At 40.2% G+C, this 22,536-nt stretch overlaps 1 protein-coding gene across 1 annotated transcript; it reads left to right on the forward strand.

Moving 5' to 3' along the window:
• The first annotated feature begins 5,299 nt into the window (after positions 1-5,299).
• LOC306917189 (uncharacterized protein) lies at positions 5,300-20,917 on the forward strand. Its single transcript, XM_079495322.1, has 7 exons — positions 5,300-5,399; positions 5,671-5,834; positions 15,611-15,711; positions 16,279-16,501; positions 16,581-16,725; positions 16,856-16,989; positions 18,395-20,917. The coding sequence occupies exons 2-7, from the start codon at positions 5,816-5,818 to the stop codon at positions 18,904-18,906; spliced, it is 1,134 nt and encodes a 377-aa protein (XP_079351448.1). The 5' UTR covers positions 5,300-5,399; positions 5,671-5,815; the 3' UTR covers positions 18,907-20,917.
• The last annotated feature ends 1,619 nt before the right edge of the window (positions 20,918-22,536 follow it).

The following is a 22,536-nucleotide window of genomic DNA, read 5'->3' on the forward strand; positions in this document are numbered from 1 at the left end:
ATATCGTGTATCCCACTGCTCTGGAAGTCAAGCCTACAAGTACAACCAGTACAAACAGATCCTCACAACGCTGTGAGCGTGTAGATCTACTATACTACTATGTTCAGTGCACGACACTGACCATCGTGCGACGAATTAGGCCTATATAACAATTTTGATTGTGCTTTAGGCCTAGCTCTGGTCCATAGCATTAGAGCTATGGATCAGAGCTACTTTAGGCCTACAAATTGCACATGTCTTTTGAAGGAGTTATGTTATCTGACATTGTGGCAGTGGAAGCATTGTGGGCTACTGTAGGTTTAACATGTACAGTAAATAGAAATGGGAATAAAATGTTATGGGTCACGTCACTGTAAAGCCCAAACCACACCAAGGGGTCGGTTTGGGACAAAAACGTTTTTAAGGTCAACCACACCAAATGCTTCTCATTGAGTTGCACTTTTTTTTCAATCACTTTGACAGTATTCAGTGCAACCATAGAGTGCAACCTGTCATCTTCCTGGTTAGACCCAGAGTAGTATAAAAGAGAGTAATGACACTCCCGTTGACTCTCATTGTAACAATGGAATGCGGAAGTGCTCATTCTATCTCAATGGAATAGTTCCAGACATAGGAGCAATGTGTGGAACTATCGCCCATAGGCACCCGCTTTGCGGCGAGATCAAAGTGTGTCACCACTCTCGTACTACATTACTCTGGTTAGACCCAACTGACTACCTTTTTAGAGAGAGTAACCTACCTATATTACCTGGTTAGTCCATACTGTTCCCCAGGTAACTCCAAAATATCCCCCACTCCTATAATCACAAAATACCATTACCTAAACCCCTACCATATGCATGCACCCTCAACACACTTACAGTTAGCATTATGCCATTTAGCTTACACACATGATTAAATTCATTATATTCCACTCCAACCGGAACTAATAAAAGGGGTGCGTATACCCGAAGGGAACTCTTTTGCCCGAACACACCACACTGTGGAAGGAGGATGAGAAACTACTCTATGATGAGAACAGACAGAGGTACGCTTAGACGTCAGAGATTTACATTCCTTCTTCACAAGTCTTACCATTACTTTCAATAAATGCATTTGTTACATTCTGTCTTTATTTACTCTATACCGGTCCATACCTACCTATGCTATGCAGAGCTGTTTAAATATTAATTTGGTAGCCGCCGTTACAGTCACACAAACTGTGAGTGTGCACATAAGGCCCATAAGACAATGAAAATGAGATGTGATCCAAAGTCCAGAAAATAATTTCCTTATTTCACAGTTTATAATTTCACTGAAATTGCTTTAATGTGGAGTTGTTTGTAGTAGCAAACTCTAAAATTGATGACCTTGTGGCAAGTTTGAATTAATTGCTAAATGTAATACATGGTTTCAAGCGCCAGAGGGTAGCATTGGCTACCAAACGTCATGTGTGGCATTTAGGTGCTATTACAATATATCTATCGGCAATTCTGCATTTTACTGGTAGGTTAAGGCAGGGGTTCTCAACCTTTTTGGCCGGGGACCCCCGAAAATGCTTTGGCAACGTCTCGGGACCCCCGCCCCGCCCCTCCTGACCCCCAATATAAATTGGGCCAGCAATAAACAGGGCCAGGCGCCCCTGGACAATACACCATAAATAAATACTGAAACCAGATATAATCATTAGGGAAGGTGTATGCATGTACTATGTGTACTATATGTAAACTCTTCATTTCCATTTTCCAGCCATTCAGTTTTTTTTATTTATTTGGGGACCCCCCAAAATAATTTGGCGACCCCCCCCCCCCCCCCCCCGTGGGTCACGACCCACGGGTTGAGAACCCCTGGGTTAGGGTACAATATTGGTACTTGGTCCCTTCCATATATTCGCTGAAAATGGCAGATCAGATGTAGGCTCAGAAATGTTTGTTAAACACTGTAATGATTTAGTGATTATGGGTTATACTTATAACTTATTTATGCTGTAAATTGAATTGTATTTCTGTGGTTTAGGTTCAAATAAAGTCCAAAACCCCAACCCTGTTGCTGTGGGCTGGTCACATGACAACTCCAGAAAGCAGGATGTAATTAGTTTGATTGAAAACATGCAGGCTCAGAAATGTTTGTTTGTTGCAGGCTCAGATCTGTATGATATATTTAGTAACCTGCTGGTGCTGGAAGGGAAACAACTTAAAACTAAAAGTATGTTATAAATACAGTACACTTGTTTGCCTTCTACCCTTGTAAAAGAAAACAGTCATCGTAATTATTATCATTAGCCACTAATAATTTCATGATGTACTGTATGCTTGTTTTCCAATTCAATTGAACCTTTTCAATGAAATCCTGCCAACATCACATGCAGAAAGATGTTAAATTCCTACATTGACATCGGAATAGTATATGAAGTTATGATATATGTCATAATAATTAAGTTGTAAACAACTATAGTTAAAACATTTAGTACAGTGCTCTAGTTAAAAAAGAAAGTCATACAATGTCACAATGTGTTATTCTTGTTAGCCTAAATTGTTCACAGCACAGATGTTTTGATTGGTGTAAATACATGAAATGTAAGTAGTTGGATTCAATTTTCATCCCGGGTCCTACCTATACTTGATTATTAATTTGATATTTGTCATGACAAATATAAATCTGAAAAGTAATGTATCAAACAAGTACATTTATATTTCTGGTTGATTAAAAATGCTATAGTTTTTTATTAAACAATAGCATTTATATTTCTGGTTGATTAAAAGTGCTATAGTTGTTGTCATCTAAAACTAAGAAAAGAGATGACAATAACTGGTATGCAATGAATGACATTACTAAGGCAAACTAAACATCTTGTTTGCTCAATGAAAGATATGTTGGATATATTGGCGAATGTCTTACTTAACCCACCTTTCAGACATTAGATGGACAGTGAAAATGTGAGGTTTGAACACTGCACCTCTGGTTTCTAAGTTCCAGATTATCTCTTGAGCCATTCTGGGATGTTGGATATATCGGCGAATGTCTTACTTAACCCACCTTTCAGACATTAGATGGACAGTGAAAATGTGAGGTTTGAACACTGCACCTCTGGTTTCTAAGTTCCAGATTATCTCTTGAGCCATTCTGGGATGTTGGATATATCGGCGAACGTCTTACTTAACCCACCTTCCACAATATAGATGGACAGTAATGGACAGTAAGAATGTTCTTCAGGAGAATTGAACTCTAATCTTCAGTTTATAAACCTGATTGATCTATAAACTAACAACACGGAATTATCCTTAATTTGTGTTTCCCTTTTTGAACTCCCATCAGTTTGATTGTAGTTTTAATTTTGTAGATCTATTTTCAAAAGATTTCCATGCATTTGAAAAGTTGAAATGGGGCATTTTGCATAATGAGTACTTTTACCCTTGATTTGTACTTTATTAATTTTCTTTTGTATATGAAACATTGACAGACATAGACAAAACACAACCAAAGAAATGCAAAACAAACACATAACATAACAAAACAAAACAAAACAATATAACAGAGATGTTAATTTTGATGTCAATTCTTTTGTACTTTTACTCGAGTAAAGTTGCAATGCAAAAATGGAAAACATAGTTCTCAAGATAATTAAAATCTGAATATATATATATATTAACGAAGATGTCACTGGTGGAAGAGTTTCTGAACTACCCACAGCCCTCCAATGAGACACAGACTGAGTAGGAACAAATTGTGCTATTTTATCTTGATCATTAGTGAGGACCAATTATATGAAGATAGGTTGAAAAGTGGTGAAGTGGTCCTTTTAAGTAGAAAAAAACTAATTGACATGATTGACATGAACACACTGGGCTCACTGCTAAAATCTAAAATATCTAAAAACCACACATTACACACACAGACCACCAGGAAAGTGTTCTAAATCTTCTAAATGTCATTAAACATATTTTTTTTTGCAAAAAGGGTGAAGTTTCCCTTTAACCAGTAAGGCGCCCTGAGGGCTTCTGAGGTTGCGTGCACGCATCCGCCTGGGTGACAGCAGACTGCTGGGCGAGCGCTGGCGCTTTGGCATGGGGCGTCAGATCAACATATGGAATGAATTCTGTACTGGCCATATATGGAGTGTGTCTTGAGCGTACAGGATTTGATGAGGTCAGATCAACATATGGAATGTCGGAACAGGTCAGCTCCATATATGGAGATCTAAGGGTGGCAGCGGGGGCAGTGTCTTGAGTGTACAGGGACTGACGGCACGACAGACAGGTTTTACAGGTTTTCATAGTCATCTGCGAACCAGGGTCGCAATATTTTTACTTTATGTGAATTTGGATGGCATATTTATTTATTGGCATATACTTAATTTGATTTGTTTATTTGCTGTGTGCAATTAGTTAGCCTTCACCGTTCATCACCAATTTGCCACTTGTGGGCTTATAGTCCCATTTTTGAGTGGTGCAAACCACTCCAACAACCAGCTTTGTCTGTATCTGTGTATTTGTGTACCTGTACGTGGGGCCACGTACAGATGAGCACGGTTGCTTTGGTTAGTGTGTGACGTCACTGCACGACTCAGTTCACATGGGTGTGATTTTTTTATGATCATAATAACCCCTCCTTCCCTTCGTATTTTAACACAACTTCCTTTTTAAGATTCAATAAACTTGATGTTGAATAAACCTTTTTGGTACATCAGCCTCTGGTTCTGTTCATTCTGAACACTTAACCAATTTGGGTTACCTTACCTTTGTTCACTTACCTTGTCCAATATAAATACAATATATGGTTAATGTGTTTGTAGGATCCCTCACTCCTATCTGTGAGGGTGGTGTAGTCATTATCTCCCATAATATTATTATCCCTGCTACATAAACATTAGGCTATGTTTTCGAACATTGAGATTCTGTCACGGTCCGCTCCTCGCACCGTGGACTTTGACTGTCCTTATTTTGCTTTTGGACTTTGATTTGTCATTTCAGTACGCTCTGTTTTGGTCTTTGGTCATGTGTTCCTGACTGTTCTGTTTGTTTGTTTTGGTTACACTGTTTGTTACCTTGGTTTTGTTCGTCTTATTTTGTAGTATTGTTTTTAGTGTTTCCTGTCTTCCTAGTTAGCCTACTGTTTTCCTGCCTTGTCTAACCTTGTAATTGGTCAGTGTTTCCACCTGTGTCCTGTTAGTCCCCCAGCCTATCCCAGTGTTGATTGTCAGTTGAGTTCACCTGTGCCCTGTTATCCTGGGTCTATTTAAGTCCTGTGTTTGCATTGTTCTTGTTGGTTCGTTAGTTCCCTGTTATGCATTCTGAGTTTTATCTGCCTTTTGCCCAGTTGTGGAAGATCCTGAGTTTGATTAATGAATCCTTCTAAGTTTAATTGTTCTGCCTCAGTGGTGTCTCCTGCATTTGAGTCCTCATCCCTACTCACCGTAACAGGTTCCTTACATACATAATTACTTAATACATCTGCATAATTGCAATCTTTTACTTTGTCTATTGTAGTACACCTAGCCCTCATCGACAGTAACTCTTCCATGTGTCATTTATTTTAGAAAACATGCCAACGTTTCACCTCATCAATTCTAACTTGACAATCAAAAAGGTTATTATGATTATTCAACAAGAGTTCAAGGTGAATCCGTTATCAGTATCTTTTAACATTTTTGTATTTATTTTGTACGTGTTTATTTATTTTGTACGTGTTTAGGGAACAGTTTATGGACAACCTCGCTCAATGTCTTCGCTACTCCTACGCAGACAGACATAGCAACGACCCACTGCGCAGACAGACCAATGACCCACTGCGCAGACAGACAGACCAACGACCCACTGCGCAGGATTGACGACCCAGGATGGACGAGAGACATCACAGTGAGTACAACTCTGCACCCCCTGCTCTCTCTCTAACCGTGCACAAACACCCAGCATCATGTTTTATATTCAGTGGTGGAAGAAGTACCTTGCGTCACCTTGTGAGTTTGTAGATCTGTTATCTTCAAAGGATTTTTTAAAATATACATACATTTGTTTTATACATTTGAAAACTTCTTAAACGTGACCTTCTGCCTAATCAGTACTTTAACTGTATATTTTGGTGCCAATACTTTTGTACTTTTACTCAAGTAAATCTTGAACACTGAACCAGACAATGTATACGATTTGGTACTGATACTTTTTAACGTTTATTTATTTTCAAAAAGAGCCGTCATTTTCAATGATGCCAAGATTACAAAAGGCATACCTAATACATAAGCAGTGTAATATTAAAAATAAGAACAGCACCACAAAATTAGTACCATCATGTCAAAATAAGCAAAGACCAGTGTGAAATCAATACCGACATCTTATTTAACAGTCTTTATCCAAGGCGCTGTAATTTTGCATTACATTCATTTATTTTGTTTCATTTATTTATTTATTTCGAACATATTAAAACATAAAAGAACAGGCAATGGAAATAAAGGAAGAACTAGATTTAAAATAATAATAAAACAAGAAATAAAACAAGGTATATCTAATATCCTTATAATTTATGTTCGAAAAAGGGATAGGAAGAAGTTTAGTTAAAAACGGGTCCTACCCCTTCTTTGTGTATCAAAAAATAACATAAAATAAATAGTCAAGCATATACTGTATACAAGACAGTCAAGGGTCAAGGTTGACCCTTGAGGACATACATTTTTACACTCACAAAAACATATGCGTACACACTGTACCCAGCTATTCTATCCTTTATATATATTTATTATATCTTTTTTAAACATTTTTTTAAACTTATTCCATGTTTCACATCGTTTCAATTCGTCCCTGCATTTATTCCACAGGATAACCCCTTTCACTGAAACACAGTGGTATTTTGCATTGGTCCTCACTAACGGCTGATTAAACATACATACCCCTCTCAAATCATAATGACTCTCTCTCTTCTGGAACAACCTCTGGATGTTGTTTGGTAATAATTTGTTTTGTGCTTTATACGTTAATTGGACTGTTTTCATGTCAACCAGATCTTTGAATTTTAATGCTTTTAAATTGATAGAGTTGGTTTGTTGGTTCTCTGTAGGCAGTTTTATTTACAATTCGTATGGCTTTTTTGGAGGATAAATATTGATTTAGTATTTGTTTTATATGTGTTTCCCCACACTTCCACACAGTATGTTATGTATGGCAATATAAAAGAATTGTATAGCATATATAGTGAACTTTTATTTAAGAAATCTTTGACTTTATATAGTATTGCTATTGATTTGGCTATTTTAGTTTTTATATAATTTATATGAGGCTTCCAACATACTTTATTATCTATTATTACTCCAAGGAATTTGACTTCATCCTTTGTTCAATTTCCATTTTGTTTATTGTAAGTTTTTTATTTGTATTAGTTATACGATTTCCAAATATTATGTATTTAGTTTTACTTAAATTTAGTGTCAATTTATTAAAATCAAACCAACTCTTTAACCTTTTTAGTTCCTGTTCCACCGTCTCCAGAAGTTGTTCCAGGTTATCTCCACTACAGATCAAATTAGTATCATCTGCAAATATTATTGTTTTCATTAGTTTTGAAACCTCACACATATCATTTACATACAAGATGAAGAGCAATGGACCCAACACGGAACCCTGAGGAACCCCACATTCCACATCTAATAATTGAGATTTATAATTATTTATTTGTACATACTCTTTTCTGTTTTGCAAGTAACTACTTACCCAGGAGAGGGCTAATCCTCTAATTCCATATTTTTCTAATTTATATAATAATAAGTCATAATGTACCTTATCAAATGCTTTACTAAGATCAAGAAAAACTCCTATTGCATAATCTTTATTTTCTAGTGCCGTAGTTACTGTCTCAACAAATTCCATTAGTGCATGAGATGTTGTCCTATTTGCCCTAAAACCATATTGTTGTTCACATAATACTTTGTGTTTGGTAATGAATTCTTCTAGCCTCTTATAAAACACTTTCTCCAAAATCTTGGAAAACTGTGGGAGGAGTGAAACTGGTCTGTAGTTTGTGAGTTCATGTTTGTCTCCGGTCTTGAATATCGGCACAACTTTTGCTATCTTCATCTTGTTTGGGAATATTCCTTTTTTTAATGATTGATTACAAATGTATGCTAGAGGTTTCGCCACATATTCGATAATGCTTTTGACTAATGCCATGTCAAATCCGTCATTGTCTGTAGACGTCTTAGCCTTACACTTATTGACAATGTCAATTATTTCTTTTTCATCTGTTCCTTTTAAAAACATAGAGTTTGACACCTTTATGGTTTGGCTCTCCACAGTATTTTTATTGCCAGTCTTTGGGATCTTCCTTGCCAAACCAGGACCAACCTTGACAAAAAAATCATTGAATTCATCTGCCACTAAATTCATTTCATTAATAGTTGTGTTATTCATTGTCCGAAAATAATTTGGGTATTCTATTTTCCCATCGCCCTTTTTTATAATTTGATTAAGTACCTTCCATGTATTTCTAATATTACTCTTATTTTCATCCAATATTTTACTGTAATAGTCCCTTTTACTGCTTCTCATTATTCGTATCAGTTTATTCTTATATATCTTATACTTGATTTCTGCCTCTACTGTCCTTTTTTAGGAATTCTTTATATAGTTTATTTTTCTTCTTACATGCTTTTTGTATTCCCTTAGTTATCCATGGTTTTCCACCAAATTTCTGCTTGACAGTTTTCTTCACTAGAGGACAGTTCTTATCATAGAGAGCAGTTAATATGGACAAAAAAGTATAATATGAGTCATTCACATCCTCAATATAAACGTTATTCCAGTCCTGGTTCTTTAACTCTCTTTTAAAGGACTCAACTGTCTTTTGTGTTTTTATTCTACTTAATATTTGAGTTTTTGTGTCCTTGTTGGTCCTGATTCCGCCCCTAGTGACCGCAAAGACTGGCAGGTGGTCAGTTGCATCATTCATAATTATTCCACTTATTATTTTCTTATCAATAACGTTAGTAAAGATATTATCAATGAGTGTAGCACTATGCGTTGTTATTCTAGTAGGTCTTGTGATGGTGGGATACAAGCTCATACTGTACATGGAGTTAATAAAATCTGTGGTTGTATTGTTCTCAGAAAGCAAATCTATATTGGTGTCTCCACAGACATACACCATTTTCTTATTAGTTATTTTATCATACATCTCCATTAGTACATCTCTAAATGTATCAATGCAAGACCCTGGTGTTCTATAGACACAACTTATCAGTGTATTTTTTGAGTTTTTGTTTTCGATTTCTACGGTAACACATTCCATGATATTTTCTACTACCATTGACATTTTACTTACATGTTTAACTTTAAAGCTTTTATCAATATATAATGCAACGCCCCCACCCTTTCTATGAGTCCTATTATTAAAGAATATCTCATATCCCTCTAATTTATATAAAATATACTGTTCATCCTCAAGCCAGGTCTCAGAGATTGCTATTGCTGTGAATTTCTTTCCCAGTTGTGTTAAACACTGCTTTATCTTTGAAAAATTTGCATTCATACTCCTGCAATTGAAATGGATTATTGATACTGCTCCTTCAATATCCTTCCCTTTGAACAGTTCTTCAGTGTAATATTCACAGTGGTTATGTGTAGTATTGTAAAAATTGTTTTCTGGGTCGATATCACTATCCATGTCATGTAATTTATGTTCAGTATATTCAAACATTTTCAGCCCTAGTGTTTCATAATCACTCCATGAATGTTCGTTGTCTCCACCGGGAGACAATTGACTTGTATCAAGGCTTGTCATGTTTGTAATGTTCTTTCCACAGTATAGCAAGACTCGAGAAAACAAACTATTATAAATAGAATAGGGGATAGTCCTGTTTCAAACAGTATTATAAATAGAATAGGGGATATTCCTGTTTCGATGTAGACTCCAAAACCAAACGCCGTGTCATGACGAACTCTATGCAAAAAAGTATGATTCAAAGAGAAAAGAAAAAAAGACGTGCAAAACAGAGGTCTGTATATTAAAAAGTAAGAGATAAAAATAAAAAAATCAGGCCGTCTGTCAGTTATTGCTGGTAGCACCAACTCCAGAAAGCAGGCGAACAGCGCCGCTTGCGCATAACGGAATAATCCAATCCAATCCATACGAACGCTATGCATCAGTAGTAAGGAAAAAAATAAGAAGAAGAAGTAGGGCCGTTTGTCATTCGTGTTGTTATTGTTTGTAGCTCGCATATCAGTGAGTAGGCCTGCCTTTAGCAATAGCATGCGTGCATCCTACCTCCATCGATCTGTTCAGTCCTCCTCAAACTTGTCGAGTTCGCTGATGTCACGGATAACGCTGACTTTTTGTTCCTCTGGTGTCGAGCCATTCTGTTTAATAAAAACTTTACAGTTCCAGGTCCAGGTCCACTCGAGTTTATTTTGCATACTCAGCGTGCGTGCTCTTTTGGCGATGTCCGCGTTCTTCTTTGTGAGGTGTTCATTGATGTACACCTTGGTCCCCTTTAGATTCTTTCCTTGTCGCAGGAGCGCAATTTTATTCTTTCTATTTGTGAAGCGGATTATTATCGCTGGGATAGCGTTCTTTTTCGTCTTGGAGGGCAGAGTGTGGCAGGCCTCAATGTCTCTCCTAGCCACTTCTATGCCCTGGCTCTCCAGGTATCCCACAACCTGCTGCTCCAGTGACTCCGTTTCAGCCGCGGTAGGTTGACTCCCGGCGGGTGTCTCATTTGCGGCAGCCCTGGCATAGGACTGGTGTCTTGTCTTCAATCCGTTAATGACCAGGTCATTCATCCTCGAGTACTGTTCCAGGTCCGATACTCGAGTTTCCAAGAAAGCAATCTTCTTTTCCTTCTCCGCATTGTGTTTTTTAAGTACTTGAACTTCAGCCATCAGTCCCATTCACCCATTCACACGCACACATTCATACACTGATGGCAGAGGAAACCATGCAAGGCACCAACCTGCTCATCGGGAGCAATTAGGGGTTCAGAGTCTTGCTCAAGGACACTTTGACACAAACTCTGGGGGAGCCCGATCTGGGAACCTTTCGGTTCCCAACTGGCAACTCTACCCCTGAGCCACTGCCGCCCCAATAACTATTACGTATTTATCACGCAACGGTTCTTGCTAAAAATCAAGCGAGTATTTCTCACGTAACAGTTTTCTTCCTGAAATCAAGCGAATATTTCTCACTTAACAGTTTTCTTCCTGAAATCAGGCGAGTATTTCTCACATAACGGTTGTTCCTGAAATCAGGCAAGTATTTCTCATGTAACAGTTTTCTTCCTGAAATCAGGCAAGTATTTCTCATGTAACGGTTGTTCCTGAAATCAGGCAAGTATTTCTCACATAATGGTTGTTCCTGAAATCAGGCGAGTATTTCTCACATAACGGTTGTTCCTGAAATCAGGCAAGTATTTCTCATGTAACAGTTTTCTTCCTGAAATCAGGCAAGTATTTCTCATGTAACGGTTGTTCCTGAAATCAGGCAAGTATTTCTCACATAATGGTTGTTCCTGAAATCAGGCAAGTATTTCTCACAACGGTTGTTCCTGAAATCAGGCAAGTATTTCTCACGTAACGGTTGTTCCTGAAATCAGGCAAGTATTTCTCACATAATGGTTGTTCCTGAAATCAGGCAAGTATTTCTCATGTAACAGTTTTCTTCCTGAAATCAGGCAAGTATTTCTCATGTAACAGTTTTCTTCCTGAAATCAGGCAAGTATTTCTCATATAACGGTTGTTCCTGAAATCAGGCAAGTATTTCTCATGTAACAGTTTTCTTCCTGAAATCAGGCAAGTATTTCTCATATAACGGTTGTTCCTGAAATCAGGCAAGTATTTATCATGTAACAGTTTTCTTCCTGAAATCAGGCAAGTATTTCTCATGTAACAGTTTTCTTCCTGAAATCAGGCAAGTATTTCTCACATAACGGTTGTTCCTGAAATCAGGCAAGTATTTCTCATGTAACAGTTTTCTTCCTGAAATCAGGCAAGTATTTCTCACATAACGGTTGTTCCTGAAATCAGGCAAGTATTTCTCATGTAACAGTTTTCTTCCTGAAATCAGGCAAGTATTTCTCACATAACGGTTGTTCCTGAAATCAGGCAAGTATTTCTCACATAATGGTTGTTCCTGAAATCAGGCAAGTATTTCTCATGTAACAGTTTTCTTCCTGAAATCAGGCAAGTATTTCTCACATAACGGTTGTTCCTGAAATCAGGCAAGTATTTCTCATGTAACAGTTTTCTTCCTGAAATCAGGCGAGTATTTCTCATGTAACAGTTTTCTTCCTGAAATCAGGCGAGTATTTATCGCGTAACAGTTTAATTCCTGAAATCAGGCGAGTATTTCTCACATGACGGTTCTTCCTGGCATCAGGCAAGTATTGACAGGAGGTCCTTTCTCCAGGTTCCTGGATTCCTTGAACCGTACTAAACCCATTTGATCAAGGCATCATCATGCGCCGTGAAGGAGCCTATAAGGTGAGAAACAGTCAATATCATGATTCACCATGCAACAACATTTATGTAAGGTGCAACTGTTACTTACTTACTTACGCCTACTGCCCCTTCTGGGGCATCGGCCGTCAACAAGCGATCTCCAGGCATCTCTGTCTTGAGCTGTTCTCTCCAGCTGGTTCCAGGTCATCTTCATGGTCTTGATGTCTGCCTCCAGGTGCAACTGTTACTGCATTCTAAATAGGCCTACATACAAAATTGCAGTTGCAACTGATTGCATTCTAACTACATGTGTAAACGCTACACGTAAGCTACATGATCACAGTTGTGTTACAGTCCACTGTACAGGCCATTTGGTTTCCAAAATGCTTAGTATTGTAGCAGTCGTCACGTGGCGCGCCTCATTGGTATGTGCCCAAAATAACAGATCTGTAAGCTGTTGAAAACGCCATGAGCGGTGTGCAGGGTTGGGAAGCAACGGATTACAGGTAACGCTGTTATGTAATCGGAGTAAAAAAAAAAGGTAAATAGCGTCTTACTAACTAACTGGATTACAGTAACGGGGATTACAGGCTTGATTACATTCTCCCCTCATCATTCTCCCCTTCCCCTAACCCTTCCCCTCATCAATTTATTACAGGCTTGATTACATTCTCCCCTCATCAATTTATTACAGGCTTGATTACATTCTCCCCTCATCAATTTATTACAGGCTTGATTACATTCTCCCCTTGATTACATTCTCCCCTCATCAATTTATTACAGGCTTGATTACATTCTCCCCTCATCAATTTATTACAGGCTTGATTACATTCTCCCCTTGATTACATTCTCCCCTCATCAATTTATTACAGGCTTGATTACATTCTCCCCTTGATTACATTCTCCCCTCATCAATTTATTACAGGCTTGATTACATTCTCCCCTCATCAATTTATTACAGGCTTGATTACATTCTCCCCTCATCAATTTTAGGCCTAGAATAAATTAAAACAAACAAAGAATCAAGTTGAAATAAATAGTACTTTTGTACTTTTACTCAAGTAAATCTTGAACACCGAACCAGACAATGTATACGGTTTGGTACTGATACTTTTACTTAAGTACAAACTGCGAATACTTTCATCTTTTATTTTATTTTATTTTTTTAACGTTTATTTCTTTTCAAAAAGAGCCGTCATTTTCAATGATGCCAAGATTACAAAAGGCATAATACATAAGCAGTGTAATATTAAAAATAAGAACAGCACCACAAAATTAGTACCATCATCAAAACAAGCAAAGACCAGTGTGAAATCAATACCGACATCTTATTTAACAGTCTTTATCCAAGGCGCTGTAATTTTGCATTACATTAACCCATTCACACACACACATTCATACACTGATGGCAGAGGAAACCATGCAAGGCACCAACCTGCTCATCGGGAGCAATTAGGGGTTCACTGTGTGTGTCGCTGCCGCTACCCATAATGCACTGCACAGTGGGCACACGAGCAGCGGCGGTCCCAGCAGCACCACGTCAGAATCCAACTCTCCAGTCCCTATATTATATTCCATTATATCGCGCGATGATCTATAGCCAGCGGACACTCTGGTCAGTGATCTGTATAGGGGAAAACAGGAGGCGGGGTGTGTGTGGAGCGCTCTATAGCTGCGGGGTCACGGGTGGAAAATGATACATTCCGTTCAAATGGCACTCCAGTAGGCTATGCATTGCTCGCTATGATGCAGACATAACCATAACTCTATGGATCATATCATTAACATGCAGCTCTCAACAGCTTCTGTGTTGACCAGTGTGGTGGTCGTATCAAGATCATTTCAAAACGACATAGCCTACAACAATAGTTGATTTCTAAATGCAAACTGAATCAGTCTGTGATTAATTAAAGCTGTTGGTCTCTCATTGCAAAGTTAAACTTGTCAGCTCAATCGCGCTATTGTGTGTGTGTGTGTGTGTGTGTGTGTGTGTGTGTGTGTGTGTGTGTGTGTGTGTGTGTGTGTGTGTGTGTGTGTGTGTGTGTGTGTGTGTGTGTGTGTGTGTGTGTGTGTCCTCTGCCATGTGAGAACGTATTTGTTAAAGTACCATTTGTTTTTCCAATAGGCCTATACCAATTGCTTTTGGCTGTATACATATTTTATTATAATGATTAGGAATTATTATTATAATGATTAGGAATAAAGTTACCTTTTGTACAAACTGTGCCTGAATAAGACTGTATTTTAAAATGAATCATAATGGTGGTAGGTCTACTTAAGAGCCAAATATTTTCTGAGGTGGTATCGTTGAGAACCACTGATTTAACTATTTCTGTAGTTTTTTCATTCTTGAAAAACATTCTTGTCTGGTTATCAATGATAAAACTTGTTTTATCTAATTAAATAGTTTTGCATAAAAGTAATCCAAAAGTAAGTGAAAGTAACCCCTTACTTTTGAAATTGTGGTACTCTCATTACGTTACTCAATTTTTTTGCAAGTAACTTGTAACTGTAGGGGATTACTTTTTAAATGTAACCTTCCCAACCCTGGCGGTGTGTGGATGGTTTGTATGTTTGTTCTTTTGGACACCGTCCGTTACGCACATTACGTGTGCTATGTATCTGTATTAAGAGTCGATGATTGATGTACACTACTAGATTATAGCCAAATTGGCAGTTGATAAAAATATCAATCTATCTCTGTTCAGAGACGGTGAATGATGGAGAAGTTCCATAACTTAGACATAACCCTCACTTCTAAAACTAAAATAAAGGGAGCTGCTACTTCAGAGATGTTTACTCACCCCTGGAATCCATTACAATGGTGGAAATGGAACATTAACAGCCAACGAGAGTTGCATAAATCCTTTATTTCGGCGATAAGTCTGTTCTCTCACACTGTTCTCTGTATATTGAACCATCTAGTGGCCTAACATTATGGTAATTGTTTGGGTCAGGCCGAGCCTCGGGCCGACCCGGGTAGGGTAGGGCCGGGCCTTAATTTTCGGACCCGTTGAGAACGCTACGTCTCCCCCTCTGCCACCCCCCCTCATCCTCCCTTTTCTCCTCCCCTCTCCCCCCCTTGGTTGTGTGGGTTCGTTTCCCATCAGTGCGATTGTTATTAACACTGTACAGACTCACGGTCCAGTAAGACCTGCCACTAACTCGTCATCCGGGGAGCTTCTCCCCGGAGTCTCTTTTTGTCTCCCACTCTGCAGTTCCATGGACTTGTATTATGGACCCCCAGCTGCCTATCAAGAGTGTGACTGTGGACCCGGCCTTCTCCCAGAGCACGGCCAAGGACTGCTACCATATCATAGTACACCACCACACTGTATTTTATCTTCTTCTTAATCCAAGTGCATTTTTGTGGCTCTTGAATCAGAGACAGGTACTTGCCCATCTCTTCCAAAACAAGTCATTTTTTTCACCCTTCAGCATGTATAGGAGTCTTCTTTTGTGAACAGCTCACGTGTCATGACTGATTGTGCTGACATATTTCCATTGCTGACCCACGGCAAAGGCCAGGTCTGGGTTGGTATGGGTGTTCCATCGTGCAGAGAAGAAGCTTGGGGGCACTTTTGGGTCAAACAACAGTAGTGAGTTGGTGCTAGAGGCCCATTGGCTGTGTGTCTCCATTTGATGATGTTTGGCTGTAACCCCAAACCTTGTGTTGGGAATTGAAGTCTCCTGTATATGGGCCATTCTACCGAATCGGTTCAAATTCAGAGTTGGAAATTGTGTGAAATTTGTATGCTATTTTGGAAAAACTTTTACCATATTCATGTCGCACCAGATCTAAGGGACACATATTTCATAAAGGCAGACTCCATTATCATATTGTATTTTAATAATGTAAGTGTCAGTGTTTGTTTTTCCTTGGCAGACCTTGGAGATCTGGGCGGTGTTGGGCGCGGAGCCCGAAGCTAACGAGACCTTCACGGTGCTGCTGTCCAGCCCCAGCGGAGGAGCCCGTCTGGGGGGAGCGGCTCCACCGTCCAGCCCCAGCGGAGGAGCCCGTCTGGGGGGAGCAGCTCCACCGTCCAGCCCCAGCGGAGGAGCCCGTCTGGGGGGAGCAGCTCCACCGTCCAGCGCCAGCGGAGGAGCCCGTCTGGGGGGAGCAGCTCCACCGTCCAGCGCCAGCGGAGGAGCCCGTCTGGGGGGAGCAGCTCCACCGTCCAGCCCCAGCGGAGGAGCCCGTCTGGGGGGAGCAGCTCCACCGTCCAGCGCCAGCGGAGGAGCCCGTCTTGGGGGAGAGGCTGCACACCTACATCACCGTCCTGGAGAACCTGGCTCTGTCCGGCCTGTTCCGCATCGGACCCACGCTGAACAGGTCAGCGCTGAGTATCACACCACACACCGCATCCACAAAAAAAGATATTTATTTAGGCACGCACGCGCACGCACACACACTGTAGGTTTAATATCTCTACCTGTGTATTTGCTGTTCAGAACTAACACAGAGGTGGTGGCCACGGAAGGGAGCGTGGTCTTCCTGAAGGGGGCGTGGTCTTCCTGACCGCTTCCCGTAGCAACGGTCTGGACTCTGCCGTCGGTGTGGAATGGGAGACGCAGTCTGAGAGCGCCGTGGCCGCAGGTGAGATGACGAGATGACTTCATGGTGTAATTTAATTGACTGGTTCTCCAACTGATGCGTATTTGGCCACGGACCCCCATCTGAAAATATGTTGTGCTTGACCAGTCATTAGTCCTACAAGTTGCTACAACCTATCTCAAACCCTCACCCTAACCCTAACCTCCCACGGGGCAGCACACCAAAACCTAACCTTAACCCTCTCCCAAACACACCTCACCAACCTTATCCGGTCGCGTTAACGCACCCCTCACCAACCTTAATCCGGTCGTTTTAATGCACCAATGTCTAACCAATGCTATGTCTAACCAAAGTGTGCCTCACCAGTGGTGCCCAGAAGAGAAGATTTATTACAGCAACAAAAAAATACCAATCCAGAAAAGAATTGCAATTGCACAAACTCGCAAGCGTGGCACAAACTCCTGCGCTGTGAGCTTGTACATCTGCTACTTTTGAACATCCAACATATCAATGGATAAAGTGGTTAAAATGATTGTATGCCACGTTAACTACTGTTGATGCACCTTCACCATACCTTTTGTAGCTTTATAACAATCCAGTATTTGTTGTCAGATTGTTTATTTGGATTCCTTTCTCATTTCACCTTCCTTCAATCTTCGCCTCCGTTTCTCCTCTCTTTCACTGTAGTCGGGGGATATTAATAAAATCTGGGAATACATTTCTTACCAAGAATTTTCTTCACCAATGTGTTTGTAAAGGTGTCTACTAACATATCCCACATTGGTTTCTATTCAACCACCCTAGGGGAATTTCTGACAGCTGCTGAAACCATTAGCCTATAACGTAAAATGTTCTAAATTTCATTATGTTTTAAGTAGCATGATTCTGAATCCATTCCAAGCATTCGTTTTCACAAATGTGATGAGGTCAGTGCACATTTGGGCAAGTGGCTATGGCCGAATTTAGCACAAGGAGTGTTTTTCGTGCAAAACGAATGCTTGGAATGGGTTCAGAATCATGAAAAACCCCTAGTTTGACCATAGACCCCCTAGTTTGGCCATAGCCACTTGCCCAAATATACCCAAATGTTTTGACCTCATCAACCATTTTTAGGAGTGTTTTTAGTGCAAAACTAATGCTTGGAATGGATTCAGAATCATGAAAACACCCTAGTTTGACAAGCATAATGAAATTTAAAACATTATGCCTTATAATGGTTGTATGGCACACCAACTTTCAGCAGCTGTCAAAACTTCCCCTAGGGTGGTTGAATAGAAACCAATGTGGGATATGTTAGTAGACACCTTTACAAACACATTGGTGAAGAAAGTTCTTGGTAAGAAATGTATTCCCAGATTTGACACTATACTGACGATAGTCCCTGACTACTGGGGTACATGGATTGTAAAATTGATTCATGATGATGGTGTGTGTGTGTTTCTTGCAGAGGGCAGCATCCCAGTGCTGGGCGTGTACCAGACCTTCCAGAGGGCAGCGTCCCAGTGCTGGGCGTGTACCAGACCTTCCAGAGGGCAGCGTCCCAGTGCTGGGCGTGTACCAGACCTTCAGCAGAGGGCAGCGTCCCAGTGCTGGGCGTGTACCAGACCTTCAGCAGAGGGCAGTGTCCCAGTGCTGGGCGTGTACCAGACCTTCCAGAGGGCAGCGTCCCAGTGCTGGGCGTGTACCAGACCTTCAGCAGAGGGCAGTACGTGTCCCAGTGCTGGGCGTGTACCAGACCTTCCAGAGGGCAGCGTCCCAGTGCTGGGCGTGTACCGGACCTTCCAAGAGAACCCTACGTCGGCCTGGTGCTCCATCCCCGACGACGGAGCCTCCTCCCTGGCTATGAGACTGGACAGAACGCCCCCTGTTGGATCAGCTCACACCCTGGCCACTCTGTGCAGATGGCAAGGGATCTTTGTCCCCATACAGGTACATACAGACCATCTCTCCTCTCTATAAGCACCTTGCATTTACCTCCATTTTGTTTTCTGTCGGGTGGAAACCTTGGATGTTCAAGACTACTTTTCAGGAAATACTCTCATCTCTTACAAAACAAGTCAACAAGATACTGCACTTTTTAAGCTTTCAGCATGTATATGAGTCTTCTTTTGTGAACAGCTCAAGTGGCATGACTGAGGTGCTGACATATTTCCATTGCTGACCCAAAGCAAAGGCCAGGGCTGGGTTGGTATGGGTGTTCCATTGTGCAGAGAAGAGGCTTGGGGGCACTTTTGGGTCAAACAACAGTAGTGTGTTGGTGCTAGAGGCCCATTGGCTCTGTGTCTCTCCATTTGATGATGTTTGGCTATAACCCAAACATGATCTGCAGATCAGCTTCCACCAACTTCTTCTAATAACAACTTCTAATACCACCTTTTCTAAACACGTCCTTCTAACACCACCTCCTTCTAACACGTCCTTCTAAAACCACGACCTTCTAACACGTCCTAACACCACCTCTTTCCATGTTGGTGAAAGCTGATCTGCAGAAGACATATGATGATGTGAATTCACTCACTCCCACTGGTACCAGCACCTGCCTTCTATGCAGGGGACTTCAATTCCCAATACAAGGATTGGAGTTACAGCCAAACATCCTCAAATGGAGAGACACAGAGCCAAGGGGGCTTGTTTGACCCCAAAGAAGCTTCTTCTCTGCACAATGGAACACCCATACCAACCCAGACCTGGCCTTTGTCGTGTGTCAGCAATGGAAATGCGTCAGTACCTCAGTCATGCCACTTGAACTGTTCACAAAAGACTTGTATACACACTGAAGGGTGAAATAGTGCAGTATCTTGTTGACTGTTTTGGAAGAGATCTCTGCTTCAAGTGCCACAACATTGGACTCAGATTAAGATGAACCTGGCAATAGGAGACCTTATGATTATGGACGATTCAGTGCCACAGAGCTTGTGGGTGTCGGGACGAGTCAAGTAGATGACACCTGATGCAAAGTGAAGAGTCACATATGATACCTGATGAAAGGGGCTTGTCAGATGTACGTGCAGATGTATGTATGTGCATATCACCCAGCTAAGCAGCACAGTCAGTGTAGGTGAAGTCAGGGTTCATATCTACAGGTCACCATGACCACAGCGTCTCCATGCATGAGACATCAGACTTCCCATCTTGTGACTACGACGTCACTACGCTGCCACCACCACCATCACTGTGCTGAACCAATGAGGGGATCACGATAGAACAACAACATTCCGCCATGTTTGCTATAATTGTGTTATTCACGGAATAGAAACTTTATCCAGGACTCAGGAACGGACTTTGTAACTATGGAATAACGCTATGTCAAGCCTGGATCTGTAACATCTTTTCACTGAGAATCAATTTGTATAAATTCCACTAAACTTTATAATTCGGCATGGTCTGAATTCCTGCATCTTCCTAATTCGTTTTTAAGGGTCTTTTACCAAGGTGTTTTATCCATTGCCTGGATTGTGTTCAGGCTTCAAGGGTTTTTCTAGGATTGGCAAAGGTTACTAAAGGATTTTAACCCATTTTGGGTGGGAACCCCTTTTGGTGTTTTAAAGCATGATGTTATACTTTAGCTATTGAAAAATAGCAGATTCAGATTCATTTGGTTCCATTCAAAGTTCTCTGAAAGGTTTATCCATTGTGCTATCTTAAACTGACAGCGCACTATATTTGACAACTACTAAGGTTTTCTAAAATGGTTCTTTAATTACTGCCTTAAACTGACAGTCCTATATTTTAACAATGAATCCATGAATTGAACAAGGTGGACCCTCTTGTAAACAAGTGTAATGCTTAATTGGGTCGTCCACTCACAGTCTTTGTATTGAAATTCAGGACCCTGATGAAGACCGTATAGGTTGAAACATGTCGGTTTAATAGTTTCCTCCTTTTAACATTAAGTGTGCCCGGATCTCCTCTTTGTTCTACAGTCGTTGTATTGAGTTTGTGCTTGAAGTGTAATGTAATTCTGCAAACTGTTAATAAATATTTCAATCAATATTTCAATCAAATTCTATAACTATTACCCTAGAGTTGGGTTCTGCTTGACGTTTCTTCCTAAGGGAGGGAGTTCTTTCCCGTTACCACTGTCGCAATATTGCTTGCTCTGGCGGCTGTCCTTTGCTCTACATGTAAAGTGTCTTGAGACAACTTGTTGTGATTTGACAGTTTAATAAAATGGAATTGAATTGTGTATCGGGCATATATGCATGTGTTCTGATAGGTGGGTGAATATAATTGTGCAGTAAAATTGTACTATAAAACTATATTTGTACTTAAAGTATTTGTACGTATAAAGCTGTTTAATTGTGTTTTAAACCAATGCAAGGGAATGCTTGACGTGTCTCTGTAAATATGTTTAATTGTTTTGAACCAATGCAAGGGAATGTTGGATGCGTTTCTCTGTAAAGATGTTTAATTGTTTTGAACCAATGCAAGGGAATGTTGGATGTGTCTCGGTATAGCGGATTAATTGTTCTGATGAACTAATGCAAAAATAACAAATTATCTTTTTTTTCTTTCTTTTTCTTTTAACTCCTGTGTCTATTGTCTGTTTTTGTTAGACACATTATAACCCACATTCAATACATCATCAATATATATCACCCACATTCAATACATCAACAACAAAGCCAATACGAAACGGGCTGTCTTAAACAACAAAGGGACACTACAAAGTGTGTATATTCTAAACATTTAAATAAAAGTACTGTATTTGAAGCCCCTAGTAGTAAATAGTAGTGCAAGTGATAGTTTTTGGTTAAATATGTTTATCGTAATTATTACAGTAAAGATATTGGTTCTGTTCAGAATTTGTCGCGTCATGTCTTTCCACAAAATAATAGAAAAAGCTCAAAAGGGGCTCGATAAGACAGTTCGATAAGGTGCTAGTTCTGAATAAAAAATAACGAGCTCCATCGCTAGTCCTCCCTCACCAGCACGCTGGCGGGAGCTTCTTCACACCCCGACCAATCTATAAATCTTTGTGCATAGTTCAATTTGAACAAGGCCCTTTGCCTTACCAATCGCCCTATTTAGCTTTATATTCATTGTCTTTGTTCTTAGATAACTTGATTGACTTTGAATGACGCTACAGGATAATAGGCACCACTATAATACGTTCTTTATGCATTTTCTTTCTTTATAAGCACTTTTCTACCTTTTGAGGTTAAAGTAATATTAACGTACAAACATGAGTGATAATTGATTCTTATGCATTCTGTTAGCTGCTTGGTAAGCACACTTTACTAATTTAATTTACTCTCATTTTAGTTATACAAAAGTGTGCTTACCAAGCAGCTGTTTTGAAAGAAATCCCGGAGCTGATTGTGTTAAACACTTAAGCCCTATATATACTTTGAGCGGTCACGACCAGAAGTGAGGAGGCAGAGGCAGAAGTACATCAAACCCCAAAGGTGGGCCCGTAAATGTCAGTGTCCATAACATACATGGTAACAATAAAACCTGCATGCATATCGGCCTTTAATACACCCCACCCTCAGGCGCTACCATCCACAGGGGTGCTCTAGCACATGGGTTCCCAAAGTGGGGTCCGGGGACCCCCAGCGGTCCTTGAGGGAGTTCCAGGGGGTCCCC

This window comes from Electrona antarctica, assembly GCF_951216825.1.
Source record: "Electrona antarctica genome assembly, chromosome: 24".
Classification (NCBI taxonomy): Eukaryota; Metazoa; Chordata; class Actinopteri; order Myctophiformes; family Myctophidae; genus Electrona; species Electrona antarctica.